The 26,245-nt window shown below is 45.7% G+C and overlaps 2 protein-coding genes across 2 annotated transcripts; both read left to right on the top strand.

The window, feature by feature from the left end:
• Nucleotides 1-7,932: 7,932 nt before the first annotated feature.
• LOC120672988 (putative L-cysteine desulfhydrase 1) lies at nucleotides 7,933-13,098 on the top strand. Its single transcript, XM_039953646.1, has 2 exons — nucleotides 7,933-9,421; nucleotides 12,742-13,098. The coding sequence occupies exons 1-2, from the start codon at nucleotides 8,015-8,017 to the stop codon at nucleotides 12,751-12,753; spliced, it is 1,419 nt and encodes a 472-aa protein (XP_039809580.1). The 5' UTR covers nucleotides 7,933-8,014; the 3' UTR covers nucleotides 12,754-13,098.
• Nucleotides 13,099-16,225: 3,127 nt separating this feature from the next.
• Nucleotides 16,226-20,401, top strand: LOC120672236 (aspartic proteinase-like). Its single transcript, XM_039952554.1, has 12 exons — nucleotides 16,226-16,579; nucleotides 17,232-17,599; nucleotides 17,695-17,755; nucleotides 17,848-17,942; nucleotides 18,026-18,138; nucleotides 18,232-18,505; nucleotides 18,594-18,707; nucleotides 18,825-18,889; nucleotides 18,984-19,125; nucleotides 19,222-19,341; nucleotides 19,761-19,849; nucleotides 19,969-20,401. The coding sequence occupies exons 2-12, from the start codon at nucleotides 17,246-17,248 to the stop codon at nucleotides 20,051-20,053; spliced, it is 1,512 nt and encodes a 503-aa protein (XP_039808488.1). The 5' UTR covers nucleotides 16,226-16,579; nucleotides 17,232-17,245; the 3' UTR covers nucleotides 20,054-20,401.
• The last annotated feature ends 5,844 nt before the right edge of the window (nucleotides 20,402-26,245 follow it).

Raw genomic sequence — 26,245 nt, 5'->3', positions numbered from 1 at the left:
CGCGTCTGCACGTATGCGCGGAGAGTGAGGATCGACGCCGGCTGACGCGTGGAGTCGCCGGCGGTCAGTCACGGAATGGACTCGCGTACGAGCACAGTAATGCACAGGAGAAGAACAGTGCCACGTTTGAAAAGTTTTGAACCGATTTTGACCAGTTGAAACTCCAAATTTCATATAGGAACTTGAAATTTGGTCAAAATAGAAGTTGTAGAGGAAAATAAGATCTACAACTTTCGTTTTGGGCAAAAGTTGATTTGAGGCTCGGATCAAGGAGAAAAACGAGGTCGAACACAGCTAAACGATGTTTACCACGCGAACTCTATTAACGCTAATGATGAGCTTAAGTCCATAATTAGCGGGTTAAGCACATGATTAGCATCGCAATTAGCACAAGGGTGTTACACTTATCATCAATCAGTGCCCTAAGCCCTTTGCTTAACTCTGCACCAGGAAACAACCAATGCAGCATCGACCCCTCCTCAACCTTGCAGTGGTCCTTCAAGTGTCCTACAATCTCAGGCAACGACACTAGGTCTCTGTCAATGCAGCTCATTGCTTCCCTACCTCCCACATAGTTCAGCTTCTTGCCATGGTTAATGAACTCTCTGAGGAAATGAAATCTAACTGTCAACTTGGAAAGTGGATCCATCCTAGCACCTAAAATCAATGGAAAATGAAATCAACTCAACGCCACCACGCATTCAATTCCGAATGCATTCTACCCTCCAGATCTACCACCTCAAAGCCCAAAATGCCAATCAATCGAGGCAAACACGCACCTGTCACGACGATGTAGGGGCCTTCAAATCCACATCGCCGGCGGCTGCAGCGTCACCAGCAGCTGCAGCTTCACCGGCTGCAACAGGGGCGGCGGGTGGTCAGCGCTGCGCACGGCCTTCTTCTGGAGCGGCGGCTACGGCCGGGATTCGTCCCCCCGCCGCCGGAGCTAGGGTTCTTGCAGAAGGAGAGCGGTGGCGCGACTGCGGGGGAGAGAGAGAGAGCGAGAGGTGGGGCAAAGGATTTTTGACCCGCGGCTCGATCCGACGTGGAGTTGGCGTGACGTGTAGGGGCGTGACGTGTAGGGGCGTGACGTGGAGGCGGAAGCTGACGTGGACATGCGACTTGGTCAAAACCAGTGAAAAACAGAGGAAAACAGGGTCGGGGGGGGGGGGGTCATGTAACTGGTTTTCAAACTTCAGGGACTCCCTATTCCTGGTTTTGAAGTTCGGGGGGGGGGGGGGGTAATCCAGATTCATTGACAAGTTCAGGGGGTAAAATGGACTTATTCCATTAAAAGAACTTCTTTATATATTAAAAGTATACTACATCAATGAGGTCAACAGAACCCCCATGTTACATCTTGAAGTGCTGTGATGGCATCACAAGCAATCCCGTGGTTCAACGAGTGACAAGAAAAAAGAAGGTAAGCTAAATGTACTGTCTATTAATTTTCCCCATCTTAAAAACACATCTATCTTGGAGGCACAAGAATTGAGAGATCAATGGCTTTAGACTCCCAAAAGCTTGAGCTTCTCCCTTTTGAAGCTGTAGAACAAGATCCCTGCAATCAGTATAGAATATAGCATTTCTTAACTCGAGGGTTTCAGCGACTTTTGCCGCCAAGACCAAAGCTGTCAATTCAGCCATGAGGACTGAATTTACTCTCCTCCTAGCACAAGTGTATATAGAATTTGAGGGTTGAAAACCTGCAAAACAAACAAAAATCCCCAAACCTACCCATCGATTAGGATCTGAGAACTCATCCTTGTAGAACAAGGCTTGTTGATGCTCTCCCAAAGATGAATCATGTAAAAAAAAATTGTAGTAGAATATTGGTGGGCAAGAAAACATGGGTCTGATTGACCCACATTACCCCAGGATTGATTATTATGGAAATTTAAAGAACCAACTAGAGAGGCCACTTAACTAGAGAGGCACTTGTAGTTGAACTTGCAAGTGCTCACATCTGTTTGGTCAACGCCACAATGGACTTTCTTTCGGCAGGATTTTTTTTCAAAGAAAAGCTCATTTTAGCACGATATTTTCCTCGCGGCTCCTACACCACGCGCACCTGGAAATCTAATACAAGGACAGATCATCATCTTGAGTGAGGAAGGACAGACCATCTATACTTTTTCGGTATAGAAATGGACGAGCAAACTTCAATGCCGTGAGGGATGAGTTTCAAATATATAATGTAATTATTTTTATGTATACGACTTTATTTTAATATCATACAAATATTTAAATTAAATGAACCATATCCAAATAGTTTGTTTTACAAATGGTTACATAGTTCAAGCACATTTGACCACATCATCATTACAGAATCTAATCTTATAATCTGTCTATGAAACTATGCATTGAGAGTGATGGTTTCATTCGAGGGCCATGCTAACTTGATAGTGTTGATAGCTGCGCGATAACACTTCCTACTAAAATTGACCTATGAAATGGCAGTGATACATGAGCCTTACAGAGAACAGCTTACTTTAACTACTGTGGGTGCCCTTAGGCCAGTCTCAGTGGGAGTGTCATAGACACAGTTACCAAAATTGGAAACTTGAGAACTGTGCCAGTGGAGTGTCATGGTGATGACACTCCTCTCATATTTCATGATACTCCTCTCTCCTCATACTATAGGTACATGTTAGCAAATTTAATATCCATGACACTCTTATAACACTCCCACTGAGATTGGCCTTAGTTGCGATAAATAAAAATAAATACGTCCGTTAACATACACCCAACCAACGCTAATGTTGTTTGACAAATTGGTACTTGGTAGGTACTGTAATCCATCTACATTAACCATTCAATCAACGGGAATGCTAGGGATCGAGCGTCCAATCGATCGGACGCCTCCCTCACCGTTCCATTCAACATTCCAGACTCACCTTCCTCATTCCATCCCCCTCCATGCTTCTCGACCAGGCCGGTAGCGAGCGGCGCATGAAGGTCGCGGCGCACAAGACCAACGACGAGCTCCTGCCGGCGGCCATAGGAACTCCGAGGGCCGGCGGAACACATGGCCGGCAACGAGCCCGCACGGGCGGCGGCGAGCCCAGCACGGCCGGCGACGCATGTGGACGGCGGTGAACCCCCCGTGGGTAGCTGTGAGCTCCGGGATAATGGAGAGCTCCCCGGCAGCGTCGGTGAACTCCAGTCATGGGGACAGCTCCGGGCGGCTGCTGGGTGGGGCACACGCGGTGGGGGCCTGGGCCGCCGCTCCCCGGCACCTCCCACTCCCCTCCCCCCCCCCCCCCCCCCCCCGCCCCCCCCCCCCCCGCCCTGGTCACTGTCCCGCGCTAGGGGTAAGCCGCGTCGGCCGCTGGAGGAGCTCCGAGCAGCGGCCATGGCGGGGCAACTTCTGGAGGTTGAAGATGACCTAGGGCTGTGGTGAGCACCAGGTGGTCATATTGCAATAGGTATCTTATGATGTTTCAGTAAAGATTTTGAAATGTTGCATGTATTTCAAGTGGATGTTGCAAAAGCAGATCTAGACATTGCATTGTTGCATTTTGTTGCAAGTGTTTTATCTGGATGTTGCAAGTGTTTATCTGGATGTTGCAAGTGTTTGATCTGGATGTTGCGCCTTCAATGAGAGATTTAAATGTCTCATGCAACATGAAACAGATGTTGCAGCGGGTTTTTTTCCCATTATCAATGGATGGTTAACAATTTTTTAATATTTTTTTTGATGTTGCAAATGATGATTTTCTATGTTGCAGACGTTTTTCTTCTACGTTGCGAATGTTATTATTCGATGTTGCGTTGGACCGATGGAGCGTTCGATGGGAAAGTTTCCATCGAACGTCCGGACGCTAGCAAGCCCGTTCAATCAATTATGTGGCTCTCAAAGCCGGTAGTTAGTTTTGCTGCCTAGCCATGCCAAACACAACCATGGCATACTCTAAGCCATATATTTTCAATTGCTCCAGCATATAAAAATTCGAGCAGTTGCTCGATCCACCACTGCCATGCCAAACACAACCATGGCATACTCTTAGCCAAATATTTTCAATTGCTCCAGCATATAAAAATTCGAGCAGTTGCTCGATCCACCACTGCCAACAGACTTTGGGGTCGTCATCGCAATCAAATTTTACCTCTGAGAACGACGGAATGAGTCCCAAACAAACACCAATCATTTACTTCGGGTGTCTAGAATAAAAGCTTCTCCAAGAATTTAGTCAAATCTCACTCCTTATATTTCTATTTAGCAATCCATTTAGCTAAGATTTTCTCTTTATTTTGGTTACACTCTAGCAGACAAGTCAAATCTCACCCTTCATATCCAACTCTCCTCTCTCCTCTCCTATCTCCAACTCACTGACATATGGACCCCACAACATTATCCACTCCCCTTCTCTGCCTGCTCCCCATCAGCAGTAGCAACCATACCTCCCGCCGCAGCCTCCAGCGCCGCCGTTACCAAGGGGCGCTGTCGCCGAGCAGCACATCCTCCCACACCAACCCCCACTACGCCCATGGCCACCGCCGCTGCCATCCGGGTGAGCTCCAGCGCTCGCCGCCTCCGTGCGCTAGCCCGCCTTGTCTGGGGATTGCAGTATAGCCATGGTGTTGGCCCAAGTACATCCCCAACTGCCTCCTCCCCCGACAACCTTGATGTTGTGCGCTCCATCGCCATCGAGGTCGGGAACACACGCTGGAGGAGATCTTTGCGACTGCAACCCGGCACGGCTCGACGACGTCCTCTTCCACCTCCGCACGGTGTGGCATGGCCGAGCGAGCAGGAGGGCAGGAGCCAATGATTTAAATAGCTGGCTATAACTTAAGCTATAGCTGGATATAGTTGCTGAGAAGCGTTGCCGCTAGGAGATCACACTTTTAGCGACATTGTTAGCCTAAGGGCTAATAGCCGCAATTAGCCGGCTATATCCGCTAAATGGGCCTGCTTTTAGTAGCTATATTCCTGTGAACTGTGTTGTTGTCGGTGGTGGTCTTATGATCTGTTATCTTGTAGTGTATTGCTCTTATGAAGTTGTGATGTACTCTTATGATGATTAGGTGATAAACTGATGACTGATGAGTTGATGACATGTTAATGTGTTTTGGTGTTGACCGGTGAATCAGTGATTCAATTGTTATGTCATGTGATAAGGCATTGCATTTTTTTTACAGTTCCACTAAATGGCTTAGCTGCGGCTATAGCTGCTCTTAGCTTTTCCAGAGACCAACAGCTAAGAGGCTTAGCCCGCTATTTAAAACATTGGCAGGAGCACGCGTAGGAGGTTGCAGACTTGCAGATGGCGAGCGGATTTGCTCGGAAAAAAAAGGCTAGCGGTAGAGGCTAGCGGTAGCGGGAGGCCAGCCGGATAGCTTAACAACTAACAAGCCAGATGGAGAGTTCGTTGGATAGAGTTTGTTTTTTATTTTTATTTTTTACCTAACTAAATAAATTTAGTTAGGCTGTTGGAGTTGCTCTAAAGACTTTATTTGGATCACCTAGGACTAAATCGTGTCTATTTGGATCCATAGATTAAAATTTAGGTAGGACATATGTAGAAATATAGAAATGCTATTTTTACCTGTGGATTATACTGTCATTGTGCCTATATGCTCACAGTGAGAGGTAGTTTGGTCAAAGTGAAACTAAACTTTAGTCCATCTATTTGGATTATCTAAGAGCAACTTCAACAGTTTGATTTTCTCCTTTCCCCCTTTCTCATCTTATAGGGGAATCTCTCATCACAATTTTAGTTTATTGAGGAGATGTGCTCCAGCAGATTGATTTTTCTTTTTTCCCTTTAATTCATGACTGGCCAAGATCTTCTCATGCATGTTGATCTTGTGGCTAGGAAAGAATGAATAGAAAGGGAGAAGGAAAAGGAGAAAGTGGAATTCCCCTTTAAAAAGGGGAGATGAGAGGGAAATATAGGGGAAATGGGAAAAGGGAAAATCAATTTGTTGGAGCTAAATTTTTTCCCTTAAATCTCCTTTATGGCTAAAAAGTGGAAATGAGAAAGAAAAAAATCAATCTGTTGGAGTTGCTCTAATGGACTAAACTTTAGATATAAATTTTAGTGCATGACTTCTGATACTGCCAAATATTATAATAGTATAATACCGCCGTTGGAGTAGCTATATATACCGGCACTCTGTGTATGTTTCGTGCTTAAATTTGCCATCTCGGTTTGATAAAATTTATCAAACTCTACCATCCATCTATACCCGAGACGGATGATGACGAGCAGCCTCTGTGCCGCAAAAACAACGGCTACCTCCACCGGAACATTTCGCTGGCGTGCGCGATTTGAGACGTCTTCAACTACCATTTTTGCCCGTCCGCTCGTCAGGGGGCAGCGGGGCCCACGGCCGCACCCATCCACGTAAGCGGCTGGAGCCAAGCCCACAGCTCGTAACCATTTCGTTTTCCGATGAAATCCCGGTGTTTAGCGGAAACGAAATTTCGTTCCGAAATTTCGGTAAATTTCGGTGAATTTCGGATGAAATTTGTTGAATTTGAATTTTAAAAACGAAATATACCGAAAAATACCGAAATTTCTTTTCCCGGTAACTAGCGGGAACGGAAAAAAAACCGGAATTTCGGCGAAATTCCACCGAAAAGTTAAACCCTGTGACAATCCCGCACATCAATTCCCCTAACTCGCTGCTCAGATTGGGGCTTGGGGGAGGACTCGCGGCTGCACAGGCAGCGGCGCCAAGGAGGAGCTCGCCGGTCGGGCTAGACGGCGGGGAACTAGTGGCACACATCAAGCCTAAACACTTCACCGGACCTAGGGACTCCTTTTCGGCTATGCGCACGCTATCTAGGGCTAGGCTGTAGGGGCGGAGCCAGCTCATGGAGTCACCGATGTCAGTTTCATTGGAAACCGTTGTCACCTCACTTGATGAACATGGCGTAAGAGTGATTTGTCATTGATTTCTAAAAAATCATTGTTGTCAGCTAAGTGCGACAAACAGGCCTGACTCCACCCCTATTAGGATGGGCATAGCGCGGTGGCCATGGCGAACAGCGGCCAGCTAGGGTAGCCGCGTTTCGACCAGAACGACAATGCAAACAATCGGAAAACGGTATCACATGCATTAAGGAGCTCCTAATAGTTGATTTGAGGGGTTCATCGTGACGGAGGAGTTTCGGGAGGCAGGGCTCACTGTGGGCTTGGCTCCGCAACGGTGGTGGACGCGAGGAGGGCGACGGCGATTAACAAAGCTTGCTGGGATGGTGACGAAGAGATGTGTAGCGTATAGGATGGCCGGAGGGACTTGCTTGTCGGTGGATACGAGCGGCGACGGCAAGCTCTCCCGTGCGCCTAAAGGTTGAAGGAGAACCAGACATTTGGGCCCCACATGGAAGGGAGAGGAGGGGGGGTAGCTTGATCTTTTCCGTTGCTACTTAACACCTCTTTAACACTTATGAACGGAAATGACACATAGGGCAAAAGTTCGAACTCTTGCGGCACCGAGGATAATCTGAAAATTTTTATGGCTATAAGAGGAGCAATTGAAATATTTGCTTTTTTTAGGGAAATTGAAATATTTGCTGAGGGAGTTTACCTAAAAGAATAGTACTGGCGGCCTGGCTGGTCAAGGAGCCTGGCTCGAGTCTACCGTCGTCGAGCGACGAACCGGCGGCGACCCCTTGGTGTTCCTCGTGTGATCAACGGTTAGATGGTGCTTTTTTTTTAAGCCGTCCATCGTGTGATCAGCGGTTAGATGGTGCTTATTTTTTTGTCTTTTAGCGCAAGTTACACAGTGATTGAATCCGGATCCGTGTTCCTCGGCCTTCCGACCGTTCGGCCATCGGCTATCCTTGGGCCGTGGGGCCCACATAGCCGAAAGCCGCTGACGACATACAAAGCCCGCCGGCCGGCCCGCGTATGGCCCGTTGCAGCCCGCGCTCGAGCAGTCTAGCGCGCGACCCCAACCAACCCACAACACCACTGCCACGCACAATCTCTCTCTCCTATCACTCCCGATTCTCCCTCTCTCTTCCCCATCCGGGCCAACCAACCCTAGCGCGGCGGCGATGGCGTCGGACCCGCCCCCGGACGACGCGGCTACGCCCCCGGCGGCGAACGGCCACGTCCGCGACCACGACAACGGCCACGGCCCGTCCCCGGCGAAGCGCCCCCGGGCGGTGATCTCGGCGGCCGAGATCCGCGCCGAGTTCGCGCACCACGATGCCGCCGTCGCGCGCGTCAACAACGGCAGTTTTGGCTGCTGCCCGGCCTCGGTCCTCGCCGCGCAGGCCCGCTGGCAGGGCCTCTTCCTCGCGCAGCCCGACGCCTTCTACTTCCACGGCCTCCAGCAGGGGCTGCTCCGCTCGCGCGCCGCCGTCGCCGGCCTCGTCGGCGCCGGCGACGTCTCCGAGGTCTCCCTCGTCGACAACGCCACCACCGCCGCCGCCATCATCCTGCAGCACGCCGCCTGGAGCTTCGCCGAGGGGCACTTCGCCCGCGGGGACGCCGTCCTCATGCTCCACTACGCCTACGGCGCCGTCAAGAAGTCCATCCACGCCTACGTCGCGCGCGCGGGGGCCACCGTCGTCGAGGTGCCCCTGCCGTTCCCCGTCGCGTCCGCCGACGCGATTATTGCCGAGTTTCGGGCCGCGCTCGCCGTCGCCAAGGAAGGGGGGCGGAGGGTCCGCCTCGCGGTCATCGACCACATTACCTCCATGCCCAGTGTAATCATCCCGGTGAAGGAGCTTGTTGCTATCTGCCGAGAAGAGGGCGTCGACAAGGTGTTCGTTGACGCCGCGCACTCTATAGGCCAGGTCCCTGTGGACGTGCGTGACATTGGGGCCGATTTCTACACAAGCAACCTTCATAAATGGTTCTTCTGCCCCCCTGCCGTTGCCTTTCTGCACACCCGCAAGGATGATCCAATAGCCTCCCAGCTCCACCACCCTGTTGTCTCGCATGAGTATGGGAATGGGCTGCCTATGGAGAGTGGATGGATTGGGACACGGGATTACAGTGCCCAGCTTGTTGTGTCTGAAGCTATCGATTTTGTAAATCGATTTGAGGGAGGGATTGAGGGGATACGAAGTCGGAACCACGAGAAAGTGATTGAGATGGGTAGGATGCTTGCTGAGGCGTGGGGGACATTTCTTGGCTCGCCACCAGAATTGTGTGGGAGCATGGTTATGGTGGGGCTGCCAGGTTGCCTTGCCGTTGAGAGTGATGATGATGCAATGAGAGTGAGGACTATGTTGAGGAAGGATTTCCAGGTGGAGGTGCCAATATACTATAATTCAAGAAGGGTGGAAGGGCAAGAGATGGCAAAGGACAAGAGTGGTGATCCAGTGACAGGGTATGTGAGGATCTCACACCAGGTTTACAATGTCAGGGAGGACTACGAGAGACTAAGAGATGCTATCAATAAACTTGTTTCTGAGGGGTTCACCAGCTGCAAGTTGCGGCCTTCAGAGAAGGTACTCTCTTAGCTGAAATGACTGCATGCTTAATTACTGAATTTTCTTTGTTGGTTGCCTTGGCTTCCATCATAAATGATTGCCCTTATTAATATACTATTGGTTAGAACTAGCAACACAGTGGATTCAGTCCTTGAGATGCATGTTTTTAGAAACATATTATGCATGTCAGTACTGTTTTGAGATTGGAAAACTCAATAGAGCTAGTGTTGATGATTAGCGCATAGTTACTGGTGCATATTTTGTTTTGTGAAACATTAAACAAAGAATGCATGCTGGAAATTGATTATGAAGTAAATTACATGAACAGTAGGTACCAACATTTGAATCTGTTTTGACCATACCCCAAAAATGAAAATGGATGTAGCCAACTAGCCATGTCAACACATCTGTAGCAACCAAAAATGGGACCTATCCCCTTTATATGCAGTCTGTTTTCAAGCTGTTACCTTGCACAAGTTTATATTGAGGATATTCCGTACCTACGTAATTCGAAATCTGACTTCAGATCCTTGCAAAGTTTTCATCCTTTTTCTTTTACATCTTACATGAAATTTGCCTTGTGCATGCTTGCGGCATCCATCAGGACTCAGTATATCTGCCAATGAACTCTGAAATGTTATCTATGTGAAAACACTAGTAGAAAATGATTATATGCATGCTTGAAGTCCTAGCCTACTTTTGTGATACAGTAGTCTTCTAATAAGTAAAAATGTACCAAAGAGTTGCAGACAAATTGTCTCATTATTATGATGGTGTGCTGCCATGCTGAGTACGTTTGAGTTGTCTGCCTTCCCATTTAGTTCCCTCATTATAAACTTGAAAATCAAAATATTTGCAGTATCTCTCTAATTTTTGTCCAACAGTTAGTGTTTAAAGAAACCACAAAGTTTACACAAACATAATAACATTTTTTAATCTTTTTAGCCTGTGAAAAATTATAGCCAATAGCTTAAACTGCCTAAGACAAGGGAATCTTTTCCCCAGAAATTTAGATCTATTCTTACTTGTACCACAATATAATGGTCTGATTCAGTGGCGTAGCTCGCCCAAAATTTTAGGTGGGGTGGACTGACATGATAAACATAACACATACTCAAAACCAACGGCATTCACATGCAACTTTTGTATTGAAACCGCACAAAAAAAAGCACAAACAGTAACAAATGATAGATTTGAAGGTTTAACATGGTACATCTCAATAAAAAGTTAGCAAAGTCTAGCAATCAGCTGTTGCTCCTCGGTATCTGAATAAAAAGGTAGCAAAGATAGATAGTAGGATTGCAGGAATCTGTCCATTCCGATATAACAAATAGAATGAGCTGACAGAATTAGCAGCCATACAGACAGTAAATCAGAGGCTAATAAAAGCATTCAGAAGTTCATCTGACAAACCCAGCAACCAGAGAACAAGGGGCATGGAATGGGGAATGGCTTCAAAAATAGATATGCAACCACTGACTCAACTGCTTCCTCTGAGATAAATCAATGAAATAGATGTGCAGAAATCCTTTTTTTTTCTAACCTTTGAAACTCAACATCGACGCCAAACGGACTGGCTATTGCTCCTTGACACTAGCTGCTGCTATAGCATCGGGGCCACTTCAGTACCGCAGTCGCGTCCAGCAGCAGCGGCTATGCCACCGCTCACTTGCTCTCCCACCTTGCCCTCCATGAAATTGTGAATCACAGGGTAGACATCTGGCAGTGGACAAGCCACATCAGGGATCAGGCCTAGCCCAGCGTCGCCGCAGCCGTATCTCACCGAGTCAATCAGTCGGAGCCTAGGAGGGGCTCAACTCGCGGTAGCGCAGAGACGAGCATGGCCTTTCGAGAGGCACCCTTCAGGCTATATCCTGCGCTGGGCCAAAAATTAAATAGGCCGTCGGACTCGGCCACCAGCCCAAGATAACCTCCTCCTTCGTCCTCCAACCATCGAGGATTCCTCAACGCAAATACACAGCTCTGACCTCCGAATCCACCCACTCTGGTCGCCAAGAACAGCATGGGTGAGGTGATCTCTGCTCCGCCAGTAGATGGAGCAGCTGCCCCACCCTGCTGTATGGGGAGCTCTGCCACTGATCTCATTACTGATGGTATTGATTATCCATTGTTTGATATCAGAAGCAGCTGCATGTGACTGCTGACATCTTGCTTTTCAGATAGTGCAAATGCATGCTGGTTAGGTCAGCGTTGTGGAGATTTTGTTTTTATTGTATCTTATTGGGCACTTATGTAGTTCAGGATTGTGGTTAAAACATTTTTATGTTACATGAAAGGATGTTTATAATGTCCATAATTACTAAGCTGTTCGGGATATACTAATATAGAAATCAATTTTTGCATGCCATGAAGGATATAGATGTTGGTTTGTCCAAGATTCGTGTTTGTGGTTTTTGTTCATGTTGACTAGCATAAAGTCCTATTGTATTAAAGCTTTAGGATTTTGTGAATGAGTTTAGCTATTGCCTATATGCCAATATGCCATATGTCAAGGCTTCTGATTTGCGGTTTCTGAGACCCAGTATCCTACAAAAGCTAAATTTATGGAATAATTACCACATTAAGCGAGCAACTTTTCTACTAGAGAATATGGAGTTGCATTCAGAAAAGACAACATTTTATTGTTTCCCACTACGTCGAAAGGGCTGGAAGGTTAAAAGTTGGAACCTCCTGTTGAAAAAGGGGTTCTTGACTCCCATGATATCTTAAATGGCCTAATGGATTAGCCATGTCAGGCGATAAATTGAAAACTAAACTTAAAAGAATGACAATGTGAAATTGAGAACTAGCAATACAAGGATAAGGGTATCATGACTAGATACCTTCTGCACTCTTAACAAGCAGAGTTGTTCCTGTGGAAATTAGATCATTGTTCCTGAAGATATTGAACTCCATATTGCTCAATTGGTTTCCACTATCCATCACTGGGAGCACACACTAATGTCTAATGGCAGCAATATATTATTCATATTGCACGTGCTGGCTAGATGCACATTAGTCTTAGATTCAACAACATTGGTCCACAGGCTTCCCAATATATCATCAGGCCCAAGAGCTGCGTAACTGAAAAGCATGGTCCGTACATGCTCACATTTCACACATTGATGGGTGTTGATTGTCTGGGTTTCCTTTATTGCTTGCTTTAAATTCTGACATCTACGGATGTATTATTTCACTCTGGTAGTTACTGCCACATGTTGACAAACTAACTTTTGGTTGATGGTCACAGTGTTTGTCAATCACCTAATGTTTGTTCATTGCTAATCTGATTCCATAACTTGTGTCATCTGATGCATTTTCAATGATTATGGTTGCAGCAAGAAGCTTAGGAGTGATGACCTTCTAGCCAGGCAGCAGTCCACCCGAAGATGCTGTGGCTGACTACTTAAGTGTGGGTCGGGTCAACGCAGCCAGTGCCTCATCGTGATGTCTCTCCCATGGCATAGCCAAGCCAGTTGATGAATGTAGTGTGTCTTCAGGAACTGACATGTGTTGTATTTGGCGTTCAGTGTATGTAACAATAATGCCCTGGCATGTCGTCTTCCCTCCTCTCATTTTCCTTTTCTGCTGTAACCTGAGAATAATCTGAATGTAAGGTGATTTACAGCTTCTGTAGATTGATTTCCGGTAACCGATCATATTGATAGTCAATACATCAAAGTGGCAGTGGATTACTTGGTTGCCTCGTGTCAAAGTCGCAGTTCTCTACATAAAGAGGCTTTCTAGAAAACGTTGCTGGTCTGCCGGTAAGAGCGAACGTGGGCACATCTCTGGTGAAAATGATGTACTACCTCTGTCCCAAAATATAAGCATTTTTAGGTTTGGTCAAAGATAAATTTGTTCAACTCCGATCCTCAATATTTGTATGTCAATATTCGTATAAATAAGTTATTTTAAATATAAGCATTTATATATTATAATAATTGCTTTTATAATGAATTTAGTAATATTATTTTTATCTTATAGATCTTTATAAATTATTTACTATTTATAGTTAAAGTTGAACCAATTTGATTTTGGCAAAAACTAGAAATACTTATATTCTAGGATTGAGGGAGTAAGTACTAAAAACAAAGAAATTTCGTGTAAAAAATACCAATGGTTTTCTGAAAATTTGAAAAGCTTTATGAAAATTTGTTATTGGAAAAGATGAAAAAAAGGACAACTTCCAGGTGCAATCTGCATGTGCATGCCAGGCTTTTTTTTTTGCCTTGTACATCAATTGCATCCAAAAGGTTTATTTTTTTCATCGTTCTAATGATCAAATTTGAACTTGGGACTTTTCGTGCACGTAGAACTTGGAATGGTGCATTTGAAAACTGTTTGATATGTATTTGAACTTGTTTTAGAATTTTCAATAAATGTGTCATTTTTTGAACGCAAAATATTTGTGCCATTTTTCAGGAAAATGAGGTGATGGTCACCAGCCGACCAGCGTGCGCATACACCTGAAGCGCGTGCGCGTCAGTTCGGGGAGCATCAGTGTCAGTCGTCAGACGACGCAGCATGCCTGCGATCTGCTCGCTGTTGGAGTGTTTGGTGGCATTTGTCGGCGCCCTGTACCCGTCTATGCAAACGGCAGCGGAACGGAAGCCGGTTTTCGGGTGTGTTTGGTTTATTTGGATTTTGAATTTTTAGAAGAGAATTTTTCACATTTGAAGTATTGAATGTAAACTAATCACAAAACTAATTGTATATCTCGTATGCAGACTACGAGACGAATCTAATAAGTTTAATTAATCCATCATTAGAGCATATTTACTGTAGATTTATTGTAGCAATTTAGTGTCTAATCACGATCTAATTAGACTCATTAGATTCGTCTCGCGATTTACAATCTATTTGTGTAATGCGATTTATTTTTCAACTATATTTAATATACCATGCAGATAATATTTTTTTTAAAATTTTGGGATTTTGAATCTAAACAAGCCCTTCATACTCTTTCATCCCCCGATTTCAGCAGCCTCCGGCTTCAAAACCAATCTCCAGGACGACGTGGTGTTAGCCTTTGTGAAGCCTTACACATAATTTGCTCTCCACCGGTGCTGTGAATGCATCGTGAACTAGTATTTTTTTTCTCGAATACGTGGGTAGCGTATTATTATATTAAGACAAAGAAGAAATTGGTATAATATTCGGTTACAACTCAAATGGAATGGATTCCAGATAGACACAAACTGGCAAGTCAGCTGAACACGACCCGAAAAATAAACTCCAATATGAACTACTCACATTCCGCACAACCTAAACGACTGGCTCTAAGCGTAGCCCTCAGTCAACGCTCCATCCCACGGAGGGAGAACTCTTGTTCTTGTTCTTCAACATCAGAAATATGTCATGCAATGCGCCCATGTGGTGCGGCGAAGGTCCTTCGCGAAAGAGTTTCTCCACCGCTTGTTCTGCCAAAGCCGTCAAGAGCAAAGGTGCGCCAACCTCACTGAGTCAGTGCATCAGGAGCACCGCCCCTCGCTTTGATGGGTTGATGGCCGAGAGAGAGTCCAAAGCTTGGCGGTGGCTTCGCCCGAGGCCACATGCCTTGGACGAAGGCAGCTGAGGAGGCGCGTCGACGAGGACAGGGTTAGCTCGACGGTGACGAGGCGGTTTGTCTACAAAAGGCGGCGGAATATTCTTCGTAATTTTGCTGATGAAGTCCTCCAATGTCGCAAAATTGCCGTCCTCCAACGCCCCGACCGTGTCGATTACCTCCTCAGAAGCCGGCACCACAATCTCGGCCGAAGATGGCACCTCCACAACGACACCACCTCGACCGATGGTGGCAGCTCCACTGGCGTCACGAGTGTGGCAGCCCAGAGTGCCCTAGCAGATCCTCGGAAAAGCGATGGCCTCTCCTGGGAAACACTCGTCGCCGAAGCCCGATCTTGGAACTCATGAGACCGGAAGGTGGCCACGAACAGCTCGGGGGAGGCAGGCCTGAGGGTGAAGTCGCCCTCCTCGCTGTGAAGCACAACCACGATCGCTGACTTGGTCGCAACCAAAGCAACCACGACCAAAGCTTCGATGGCGGAGAGCGTGAGGTCAAGCCCACCGTCAGTGGCAGTAGTCATCGGCAACGACCGATTGTCCGAGACCAGAGAGCGATCATGCCTAAAACCAGCAGGAGCGACACGACCGCCCAACCGAGGCTGGCCCAAGCAAAGTGGCGGACGACAAGGCCGCAAGCAATCCTTGGCACAGTCTCGAAGATTGTGGCAGTGCAGACACCGCAATGGCTGACGACACGAAGCAACTCGAATGCTTGAAGGAAAAGTAGTTTAAGCATCGTCCATCGAGCACTTTGAGGAAGCATGGCCGCGCCGCATATACGTACACAAACGGCAAATATAACAATTCCGAGGCAAAATGACAAAATGCGCGCAACTTGTGACCCTACATGCCATTTGACTTTTGCAGGGTTGATTGCCTTATTTATCTCGCCCCAAACTGAAGATCTGAAGATAACACCGAGGAGGAATTGGTGGCATACTCTTTCTTGGCCTATCCGGTTAATGGCCAACCACTGCAGCAGTTGCGCAGCACCGAGCTGAAACAAATATCTCCACATCGAACACAGCAGCTACCACCAAGTCACGGACCTGTTGCTTTCAGCTTTTGATTTCCTTAACACCGTTCAACAACCTCCATCTTTTATCTATCACTTTGTTATATATTATATATATATGGTATATAATCGCATCCTGTTTTATTTTCTCCAGAAGAGCCGGCCTATAAAGAGAATAAAAAAGCACCTTTTTTTTACTTCGCGGTAAATAATTCTACCCTTGACATGTAGGGCAGCCTGCGTGCGAATCGCTGTGTTCATTTGACTTGTTAGTCAGCTAATAATAATATTCTCTCATACTAAATCAATACCAGCCACTGGCTATCGGCCAATCGATATTATTGTTTTTTCATAATAAATAAATACTACTCATCAGTTAGAGCCAAACGAACACGGCGTAATAAAGTACGAGCAGCAAGTATGCAGTACGCACACTTATTGCGCTTTGACGGTTGGCACCTAGACAGTGTCACAAAGACTGACGGCTTCATCCGATTGGTGTGTGTTGTCCATTTATCTTCCACTCTTTCCCCTCGAGCTCTCCACTAGCTTTCCCCTTCTCTGCAGTCCGGGAAGCACACGGCGGAAAAAAGGTACGGATCGTGCTCTAGCTAGCTTCCTGTTTACTTTCCTCACTTTGCTGTCCAGATATTTTAGTTACCCATACCATCGGTGCTCTCAGTCGAGTTTCCTGTTACGGATTACCACCTGCATATTTCTGTTGTGATTTCTTCTTCATGCTCCTGACTGGTGCCTTTCTTGATGTACTGGAAACTGCCAATATGGATCCTCGCAACTTCGATTTCATGATTCCATAGTTACTAGATAACAGAATAGCAGGATTCATGTGAACCGATAGTTATGTTTTCCCCGGATTTCGACAGAGCTTCTTAGGTTCTCTTTGGAACAAAAGGAATTTCATAGTTTTTTTGGGGGGGTTTCCAGCAAGTTTGAAGAAACCAGTGCAGTTCTCGCATGAATAGGAAAAAAAAAACGTTTAGTATCACTCAAGAATGTTCAACTTCATTTCCTATCATAAACTACTAAATCTCATCTTTTGATTTTGAACAATATTATCTTCACAAATCACAACTCCAAGAACTTTCAACACACACAAAAAAAAGAAACAATCCTTCAAGGGAATCTCTATACTCGTTTTAAGTTGGGGTCCATGAAACAAGCTAGTATTAGATCCATTAGTGACTTGCATACCAATCGTTTCCTGATTGGGGCTAATTTTCTCAGGGATTAAAGGGACCATGGGGCAGAAGCATCTTCTGTTGCTCACTTGTTTTTGGGTCCTGTCATGTGCCTTACTGCTTCATGCTTCCTCCGATGGACTGCTAAGAATCAACCTCAACAAGAAGAGACTGGACAAGGGAGCTTTGACTGCTGCGAAATTGGCTAGGCATGAGACTCGCCTTCGGAGAAGGTTTGATGGTTCTCGCCAGTCTCTTGGTGACTCAAGCGATGACATAGTTCCTTTGGACAACTACCTGGACACTCAATACTTTGGAGAGATTGGCATCGGCACGCCACCACAGAACTTCACTGTGATATTCGACACTGGAAGCTCCAACTTGTGGATTCCCTCCTCAAAATGCTATTTCTCGGTATGTTCATTGTCTCAGATTTTTGAGATGCGGGTGCATGTTTTAACGCAAGTAAGATGCAATAAATTTGATATTTATATGTCCCCACATTCCAGATAGCATGCTACTTACACCACAGATACAGGTCAGTCAAGTCGAAGACTTACAAAAAGAACGGTATGAAAAAATCTGTTGTTTCTGTAATTGATTTTCCTTTGGAAGTTAAAAACCTGGCTGGTAAACACTCACATGTCATTCAAACTGTACAGGGGAAACTTGCACAATAACATATGGTTCTGGGCAAATTGCTGGCTTCTTCAGTGAAGACAATGTGTTGGTCGGCAGTCTTATTGTAAAAAATCAGGTGAAATGTTAAGCAGTAAAACTTATGCCTCAACAGAAAGTTCAAGCATAATTACTAACACCATAGTACCATTATACTTTCAGAAGTTCATTGAGACAACCCGTGAAACCAGCCCTACCTTTATAATCGGAAAGTTTGACGGAATTCTTGGCCTTGGATTTCCTGAAATTTCTGTGGGAGGAGCACCTCCAATTTGGTACGTATTCATTCCATTCTTAAATCAAGTCACACAACTCGAAACCTGAGCCTTTTTTGGTTTAACAATTTCTCTGCTTTATGCAACGAATAGGCAGAGCATGAAAGAGCAAAACCTGGTCGAAAAGGATGTTTTCTCGTTCTGGCTTAACCGTGATCCTGATGCATCTGCTGGAGGTGAACTTGTCTTTGGCGGTGTTGACTCAAAGCACTACAAGGGAAGCCACACATATGTCCCTGTTACTCGCAAAGGCTACTGGCAGTTTGACATGGGGGATCTTCTGATCGACGGCCACTCAACAGGTTACTGTGCTGGTGGTTGCGCTGCTATTGTGGACTCAGGGACTTCACTTCTTGCTGGCCCAACTGTATGTGTTCCTGAATCCCATAGTATAGGATGCACATTTAAAATGTTTTGGATTAGTTGTGTTATTTTGCATATTGTTCTGCCTCCAGACCATAATAGCTCAAGTCAATCATGCAATTGGGGCTGAGGGAATCATCAGTACAGAATGCAAAGAAGTGGTGAGAGAGTATGGAGAGATGATCCTTGAGTTGCTTATAGCACAGGTTTGGTGCTTGCTGCTTTCCCCTCTGCAATATGAATTTTCATTGTGATGCATGTGTTTTGTACATTGATCTTGCAACTTGCATTGTCTGATTACAAAACATTTTGTGATTGAACAGACTAGTCCACAAAAGGTGTGCACTCAGATCGGTCTCTGTGTATTCGATGGTACTCATTCTGTCAGGTTAGCTGAACTATACATTAAATTGTAATTCCTGCTGTAGTATCTATGCGTCATTTTCATAACAGGCTTTCTGTTTTCATGAATCATTGCACAGCAACCCAATTGAATCAGTTGTCGAGAAACAAAAGCTAGGTTCTGATCTTTTCTGTACTGCTTGCGAGATGGCTGTTGTCTGGATACAGAATCAACTCCGAGAAAACAAGACGAAAGAGCTCATTTTGAACTATGCGAATCAGGTTGGGCTACTACTTTCGTTAGGTTACATCTACCGTTTTATGGTTGAACTGTGGCGGACAACATGACAACTTTTCCAATTCCAATGTGGATTGCAGCTCTGTGAGCGCCTCCCTAGCCCCAATGGTGAATCAACCGTCGACTGCCATCAGATCTCAAAGATGCCAAATCTTGCATTCACCATAGCAGACAAGACCTTCACCTTAACACCAGAGCAGGTAAATTCCTAGTTACGTTTTCCTCAGTCTTGGAATTAATAGTGAAGCTTTGATTGAGGGGAAATGTAACCTCATTTCCATAGTTAAGTTCTAAAGACTGCTTTACTGCAGATTTTGTTTGGGGACAAACTTCTTGTTGTAGTTATTTGCAATGCTTAATAGATGACAAATTTGATTCCAACAAAGTCAAACAGTCATAACATATCTTCAATTGGGAAGTGTATCTAACCAAGTAACCAACCAAATAGCAGTGAAGTTCAATCCATCCTAGAGCTGTGTAGGTTTAGCATAGCTCTCATTCTATTCTACAACACCGCCTTATACATGATATTAACTTCAAGCAAATTGTCATTACTGCTTTTTTCATATGCCTTTTTACCATATGAGAGCTATCTAACCTTATGGCCATTGTGCTGCAGTACATTGTGAAGCTGGAGCAAGCAGGTCAAACCATGTGTATCAGTGGGTTCATGGCATTCGACATACCGCCTCCTCGTGGCCCGCTCTGGTACGCTGACTGCTGACCAACAGTATTTGCGTAACTGCCACCAATCCACATTCTTCAGTTACTGTATTTCTCTATATAGAAGCAAACCTGCAAATCTAACATCACCTCAAAACGTTCAGGATCCTTGGGGATGTTTTCATGGGCGCGTACCACACCGTTTTCGACTTCGGCGAGAACAAGATCGGGTTCGCCAAGTCTGCCTGAGGACTGGAGTCCTCCACAGTAGTGACATCTCCTGTTTATCCTCCCAGTATTGTACATATATCGCAGACTGGCATAAGCTGCAAAGTTTAGTAGTGTATGCACGCAGAAGCCTGTGGGGCTATCCGACTAATGCCTGTATGTGTTTGCAAATGGAGCGGCGCTATTTATGAAGCTCCGGGACATGGAATGCCATGCGTGTAAATAATCAGCCTGGGAGTACGGTGAGGATTAGGGTTTTTCACCTGATCTCATCATGTTTATTGGCCTCGATTAGTAAGTGGGCTCTATCAGCAGTAGCCATTTCGGGCTCGTTTTAGAATGCAGCTTTGCATGATCGTTATGGCAATGAACAATCTAGAGCTCTACTAGGATGTGTCAGCTTACTATCGACTCTGATGGAGAAGATACGATGAGATGATGTTGATTCTGTTGAATAATTAGGCAATTGTATGATTAAATTCTGAAATAAATAAATATGAACATGATAAAATCTAGCATGAACAATTCTATACTAGCAACAAGATATAATATGATTATGATCTCAGAAAATATGATTAAGAATTAATTTAAACAAAAGTGTATGTACTGAGTCTTTGCCTTCAAGAAGACGAATAGTGCTGACCATCAGACGAAGATGATTTTTTTGGAAGGAGTGCAGCAACCAGCATCGTAGACGACGATTCACCGCAGCTCTTGACTTGGACGGAGGATGAGCCGTGATGAAGACCCTTGAGCAGTCGCGCTGAGCGCTTCTTAGAAACCTTATTCGTCCTCTCCTGGTGCAAGATCGCAAGGACGGAGGTTCTGGAGTCCTGCTCTCCCGTTCGCTGGTGCACATTGTCGCTCGGGATGAGGCAGATTACGAAGCCACACAACAGCGAGAAGGAGACAAAATTCTAACTCAGATTGGCTCTTTTGGTGAAGGTCGATAGGTCGTATATATAGGGCAGCCACAACCTTGTGTTGTGATCGGATATCCACGCCCCGCAAGGGGTGGGGGGGGTCGGATTTTGGCGGACCATTCATGCGGACGTCTTGTGCCCATGCCTTTTGCCAAGCCACGCCACACTCGATAGGGCAAGATGAATGAGCGCGCGTGTGGAACTTCACTTCTTTTCCCACACACGTAGTTTCGAAAGATGAAGACAACTTCCATATTTAATCCTCCACCTTAACTAACAAGGTGAGAGTAAAAGACTACACCCTCCACATGTTGGCTTTGTGTGATGCCCAAAACCTTCTCTCTCGTTTTGGCGCTGCTCCTGGCTCGCGATGCCAGTTCCGATTGATGCCTAGAAAAGATGGAGCGAGACAAGAAGAGGCTAAAAAAAAAAAAGACAAGAAGAGGCACTGGTGCCCATTTATTAAAATACTATCCCATTGGTCCTTGCAAAGAGCGCCCATTTATTAAAATACTATCTCATTGGTCCTTGCAAGGAGCGAAGGAACAAATGGCTAGCAAAAGAAATAATAGTTTATTTGATGTGGACCCTAGAAATGATACTATACTTATATATAGCTGCGGTGCCAACATCTTGCACATTGTAGCATCTGAACTCGATGCTTCCTTTTCACCTGTGGGTTCCATTTTTTTCAAGGATCACTAGTGTATTGTGGAAGATCTTACACCACTAACTCAGTTTCTCACGCATAAAAATTAGCCTTTAAGATTTATTTGAAATTCTAAAATGTTCATTGGGCCAAGCCCAAATCCTAACTGATTCTTCCTTTTGGAATTAAGATGATGTTGAAATTTTCATGCCAGCAGCAGTTGCCGATCTACCTAGCTCCGTTGTACTTCTTCTGTTCCAAAATATAGTTGTACTTCTTCTGTTCCAAAATATAGATTATTTTGGCAAATCTAAATACATAGATATTTGTAACACCCTAGGATTAATTTCTAGTGCTAATCACGGGTTTAGTCGCTAATCAAGATTAATCAAGGTCATTAGCGCTAATTAAGTTGCATAGTGTATTTACATTCAGCCGAGTTCGAGCACGTTTTTCTCCGTAATCCAAACGTCAAATCAACTTTCGCTCAAAACCAAAGTTGTAGATCTTCTCTTCCTCTACAACTTCTATTTTGGCCAAATTTCAAGTTCCAATGTAAAATTTTGAGTTTTAGATCGTCAAAATCAGGTCAAATTATTCAAACTTGTTCACTGTTTCTTCCTGTGCTCCACTGTGCCCGTACGCCGCCCATACCGGCGCTGTGGCCACTGGCGAGCCCTCCACCCGTCGGCCATCGCGCCTCGACCGCCGTCCGAGCTCACACTTATCCAGTCCCGGCGCTGTCTTCGTCTTTTCATCCCCCTCCTCTTCATCCTCGAGCTCGTGCCGAGCCGAGCCGAGCAGAGCTCGCCGCCGGCGTTCGTGCCGGCCAAACCCGCCGCCCCTTTTTGATTCCCCGTGCCCCGACCCTCCTCGCCTCACCCCGCACCTCCTCCGCCCTTCCCCGAGCCCGGCCAACCCCTTTCCCCGGCCTTAACGGCCATCCGCGCCGCCGGCCGCCATTGTTGCTCCACCGAAGCTCCGCCCCCTCCGTCGAGCCCCCTCTTCCGGCCTTCCTCCATAAATCTGAGAGCACGGTGAGCATCCCGGTGACCCACTCATGCTCCCCGACCCTTTTCCCCTTCGATCCGAGCGCCGCCGCCGCCGCGCCGCCGCCGCCGCCGCGCCGCCGCCGCCGCGCCGCCGCCCCTATCCTGCGCCGCCGTCGCGGCCGCCCCCCTGCATGGGCCCGCGTGGCGCCGCCGCGCGCACCAGCACCGGCTGGCTTCTCTGGCCGCGGGCCTGCCCCGCCCCGTCGCCGCCAAGGCCGCCCGTCGGCGACAACACCGCCGCCGCGCGCTTGGGTGCGCGCCGACCGTGGCATGCGCGAGCAGAGGAGGGGCTGGCCTGGGCCTCCCACTACCGGGTGGGGCCCAGCTGTCAACCCCTGGTTTAGGGTTTAGGGTTTTCCAAAAATTGTTTTAATTGGCTAAAACTTTGAAATATCATAGAAAAATGTACAAAAATGCTAAAATTGCAAACTCAATTTTGTTAGCTTAGTTAAATTCCAATCTTGAGAGGAAAATTATTCTTGCTTGTGCTACATTAGTTGTATTTGTGCTATAAATTGCTTTGTGTTTAATCTTAATTAATTTATTTCTACTTTTTTGTTGCTCTAAAAATTATGATATTTATGCAGTAGCCTAATCTTTACATGTGTAATCCACTGTAAAAATTTTATGTGCTGGTGCTGTGCAATTTTGTGTAAATCTTTTTAGGTTTGTTCATCCTGGTAGAGCTAAATTAAATGCTTTTTGTTATCTATAAATGTTAGTAAATTTTTGTTACATGATTTATCAATAGCTTGTCATGCTGGTAAATTTCTGTTGCTAGATTATTCCGGCAAGTTGTGTTTTCGCATTTATTTAGTTCCTAGCTTTAGTATTCCTTTACTTTGCTGTTGCTAAGAAATGCCTCTTGCCTATTTATTTAAGTGTTCAGCACTTAATTCTTGTTCATATGCTGATCGTGATAGTTTTTTTAGGACCATATGTAGTTGTTTTTATGTTACTTGCTTATGCTTACTTGTTAGTTAAATGAAATCTCTAAGCTTAGTCCTTCCTGTTTATGTATGTGCCTAGCCTTCTTAGATGAGTTTAGTAGTGTTTATTGGAAGGAGATACTTCAGGCTAAATTGAATTTAGTTTTGAATCCACCCACTAGCACCCACTTTTTTTTTCAGTATAGTTTTAATTGTTGTAGATATCTAATAATGCTTGTCGGTCTTATCTGTGCCTCATTTTGCATTGCATCGCGCGGCATCGCATCATGAGCACTTATGCATTTCCTCATCGCACTGTTGTTTAAACTCTTGCATGGCATCTTTTTCTATATGTAGACACCGCAGACGAAGTAGTCTACGAGCTGGTTGCTGAGCCAGTCCCGGAGCAGCAAGCAGGAGAACCGCAGGCCGAAGAAACAGTTGAACCCGTTCCAGAAGAATTTGCTAACCCCGCTGACCTGCAAGGCAAGCTCCGGAGCATATCCCTTATTTTAATTACTCCATGTTTTATTTAAAGTATTATGCATTTACCTTTGAGGAATTGATTGGAACCATAGATGCATAATCTTGAACACCCAGTGTCTTTACTAGTTCATATTATCGATAGTACTGCTACGCTTAAGTAAACCCGGTAGAAGATGGGTGATTTCTTGTCACCCGCGAGAGATAGGTTTGATACTTCAGTACAAGAAGGGAGAATAATACTGTAAGAATGAAAATGGAGACCGGGCGGAGGGAAAGTTGGACATGACTATGGAATAAAGGAAAGTTGAGTCTCCGCCTGTGTCGATTGAGGACAGTACCGTTGTTGGCCTTTTGACTGAGGATTGAACAGTACTAACCATATGCCGGAAGTAGGAGGTAGTCGAAACCGGTAAGCTAATTACCTAAATTGCCTCGAAATCTAATTCTCGATCTGCGATGCTGGGCAAGGGATGACGGGTGTTGTAGTCGTCCACGGGTCCACTGGGTGTTCGCCGTGTGGGGCTCCTCATCCGGGTGTTTGCGGGCTTGATTCAGGCTTCGGGGTAATCATGGGAACAGTTGCTCGGTGTGACTCGACGGGGTCGAACTTGGCGTGTGAGTTAGGTTCATCTTGCAAGGTTAAATCGGATCGATTCACCGTGACTCGCGGATATGAGAGCCTTGGTCAATGCGTCGCATCGTAGTAAATATTGAAAGGACATAAAGATGGAAGTTGGATTTATGGTTATATTTCTTTGATAAGATAATATGATGAACCATGTATGTTCTAGAAGAACTAGACAAACCTAGTTTATAGCTGTCAACTCAATTGGAGCTAAAATATTGAAAGTAAGGATCCAGTACTAGCAGCTTTTCAGCAAAAGAACTACAGAGCCAAAAAGACTTGCATGTTTAGGAGTCGGCTAAATACATACCAATAGTCGGGTAAGCCTTGCTGAGTATTAGGGTACTCAGAGTTTTGGTTGTAACCCTTCTGAGCAGGCTGTGTTCCGGAGGACTTCGAGGAGGTATGTGCGTCCTGGATTGGTCAACCTCTACCTCCGGGTTGTACTGTCGAGTGGGTCCCGTTTTCTACGTAAAGTATGGGCAAGGGGGCCTCACATCAGTGGGCAAGTTGTGAAGTTCGTCTTTTGTCATCGACGTTATCTACTGTATTATATTTTGAAGCTTGTTCCAAACTTTGTTGTACTTTCCGCTGCGTTCAAACTCGGAGGGTTGAAATGTAAACTTGGTTTGTAAACACTTATTGTAAATTAATTTGGTAACTTCTGTTAAACTCTTGTTGTAAACACTTATAGCAGGCAGTCCGGGTAAACCGGTTGAGTGCAGTGAAATGTAGATTAAGTTTAAATTGGTGATTAGTGCACTTGATCGTTATTATTTTGGACAGTTCTGTGACAATATTGTTATGCATCTAGATAAATATTGTGTCTAGATACATAGCGAAAATTATGCATCTACTCTATCTATTCCAAAATGTAGGTCGTTTTGGTTTTTTTAAATTCATAGTGTTTGCTATGCACCTAGATATAATATATGTCTAGATACATAACAAAATATATGAATCTAGAAAAGTCAAAACAACCTATATTTTGGAATGGAGGGAGTACAATTTAACAGATGCCACCGCCGGAACGAGCCCGCCGGCATCATCGAGACGAACAGCCGCGGGGAGCAGAAAAGAATGGATGATGCATTGACCTCGGCCTCGCGCGGAGGTGTTGCCCGCCAGGCCGCCACTCGCCACTCCCCCACATGCTGCCGGCACCGGGAAGCCACGCCACACGCGCGTACGTCATGTTTATGCGGGCATGCAGCTGCCGTCGTTAGCCAGAAGAGCCTTCGCGCCGTTCATCCCCGCCGCCTCCGATCGAGGTGCTCCAGCTAGGGGTGGTAATGGGACATGGCCCTAGTGGCCTCTTCACAGCCCAATAGGGCCCTTAAAATTTTTAGTTCAAAAATACATATATTTAGAGCCCGGTCCTTTTAGGGCTCGATCCTTAGATTTTCTAGTTCAAAATGTTGGGCCCTTTACCACCCCTAGCTCCAGCTCGTTTGGATATATAGTAAAAAATTATATATCTACTTCCGCAATCGTTGTGTCTTCTATGGCTGCCATCTGGACATCCGGCTCGTCCTGCAGGAGATAGCTG

Source organism: Panicum virgatum, chromosome 5N (genome assembly GCF_016808335.1).
Source record: "Panicum virgatum strain AP13 chromosome 5N, P.virgatum_v5, whole genome shotgun sequence".
In the NCBI taxonomy this organism is placed as follows: Eukaryota; Viridiplantae; Streptophyta; class Magnoliopsida; order Poales; family Poaceae; genus Panicum; species Panicum virgatum.
This window is presented reverse-complemented; position numbering and strand designations above follow the sequence as displayed.

Bases quoted from the DNA above. Each gene is read 5' to 3' on its own strand.
- LOC120672236 (XM_039952554.1), top strand. From the start codon at position 17,246: ATGGGGCAGAAGCATCTTCTGTTGCTCACTTGTTTTTGGGTCCTGTCA. The intron at 17,756-17,847 runs GTATGAAAAAAT...CAAACTGTACAG, and splicing joins GAAGACTTACAAAAAGAACG to GGGAAACTTGCACAATAACA. The intron at 17,943-18,025 runs GTGAAATGTTAA...TTATACTTTCAG, and splicing joins GTCTTATTGTAAAAAATCAG to AAGTTCATTGAGACAACCCG.
- LOC120672988 (XM_039953646.1), top strand. From the start codon at position 8,015: ATGGCGTCGGACCCGCCCCCGGACGACGCGGCTACGCCCCCGGCGGCG.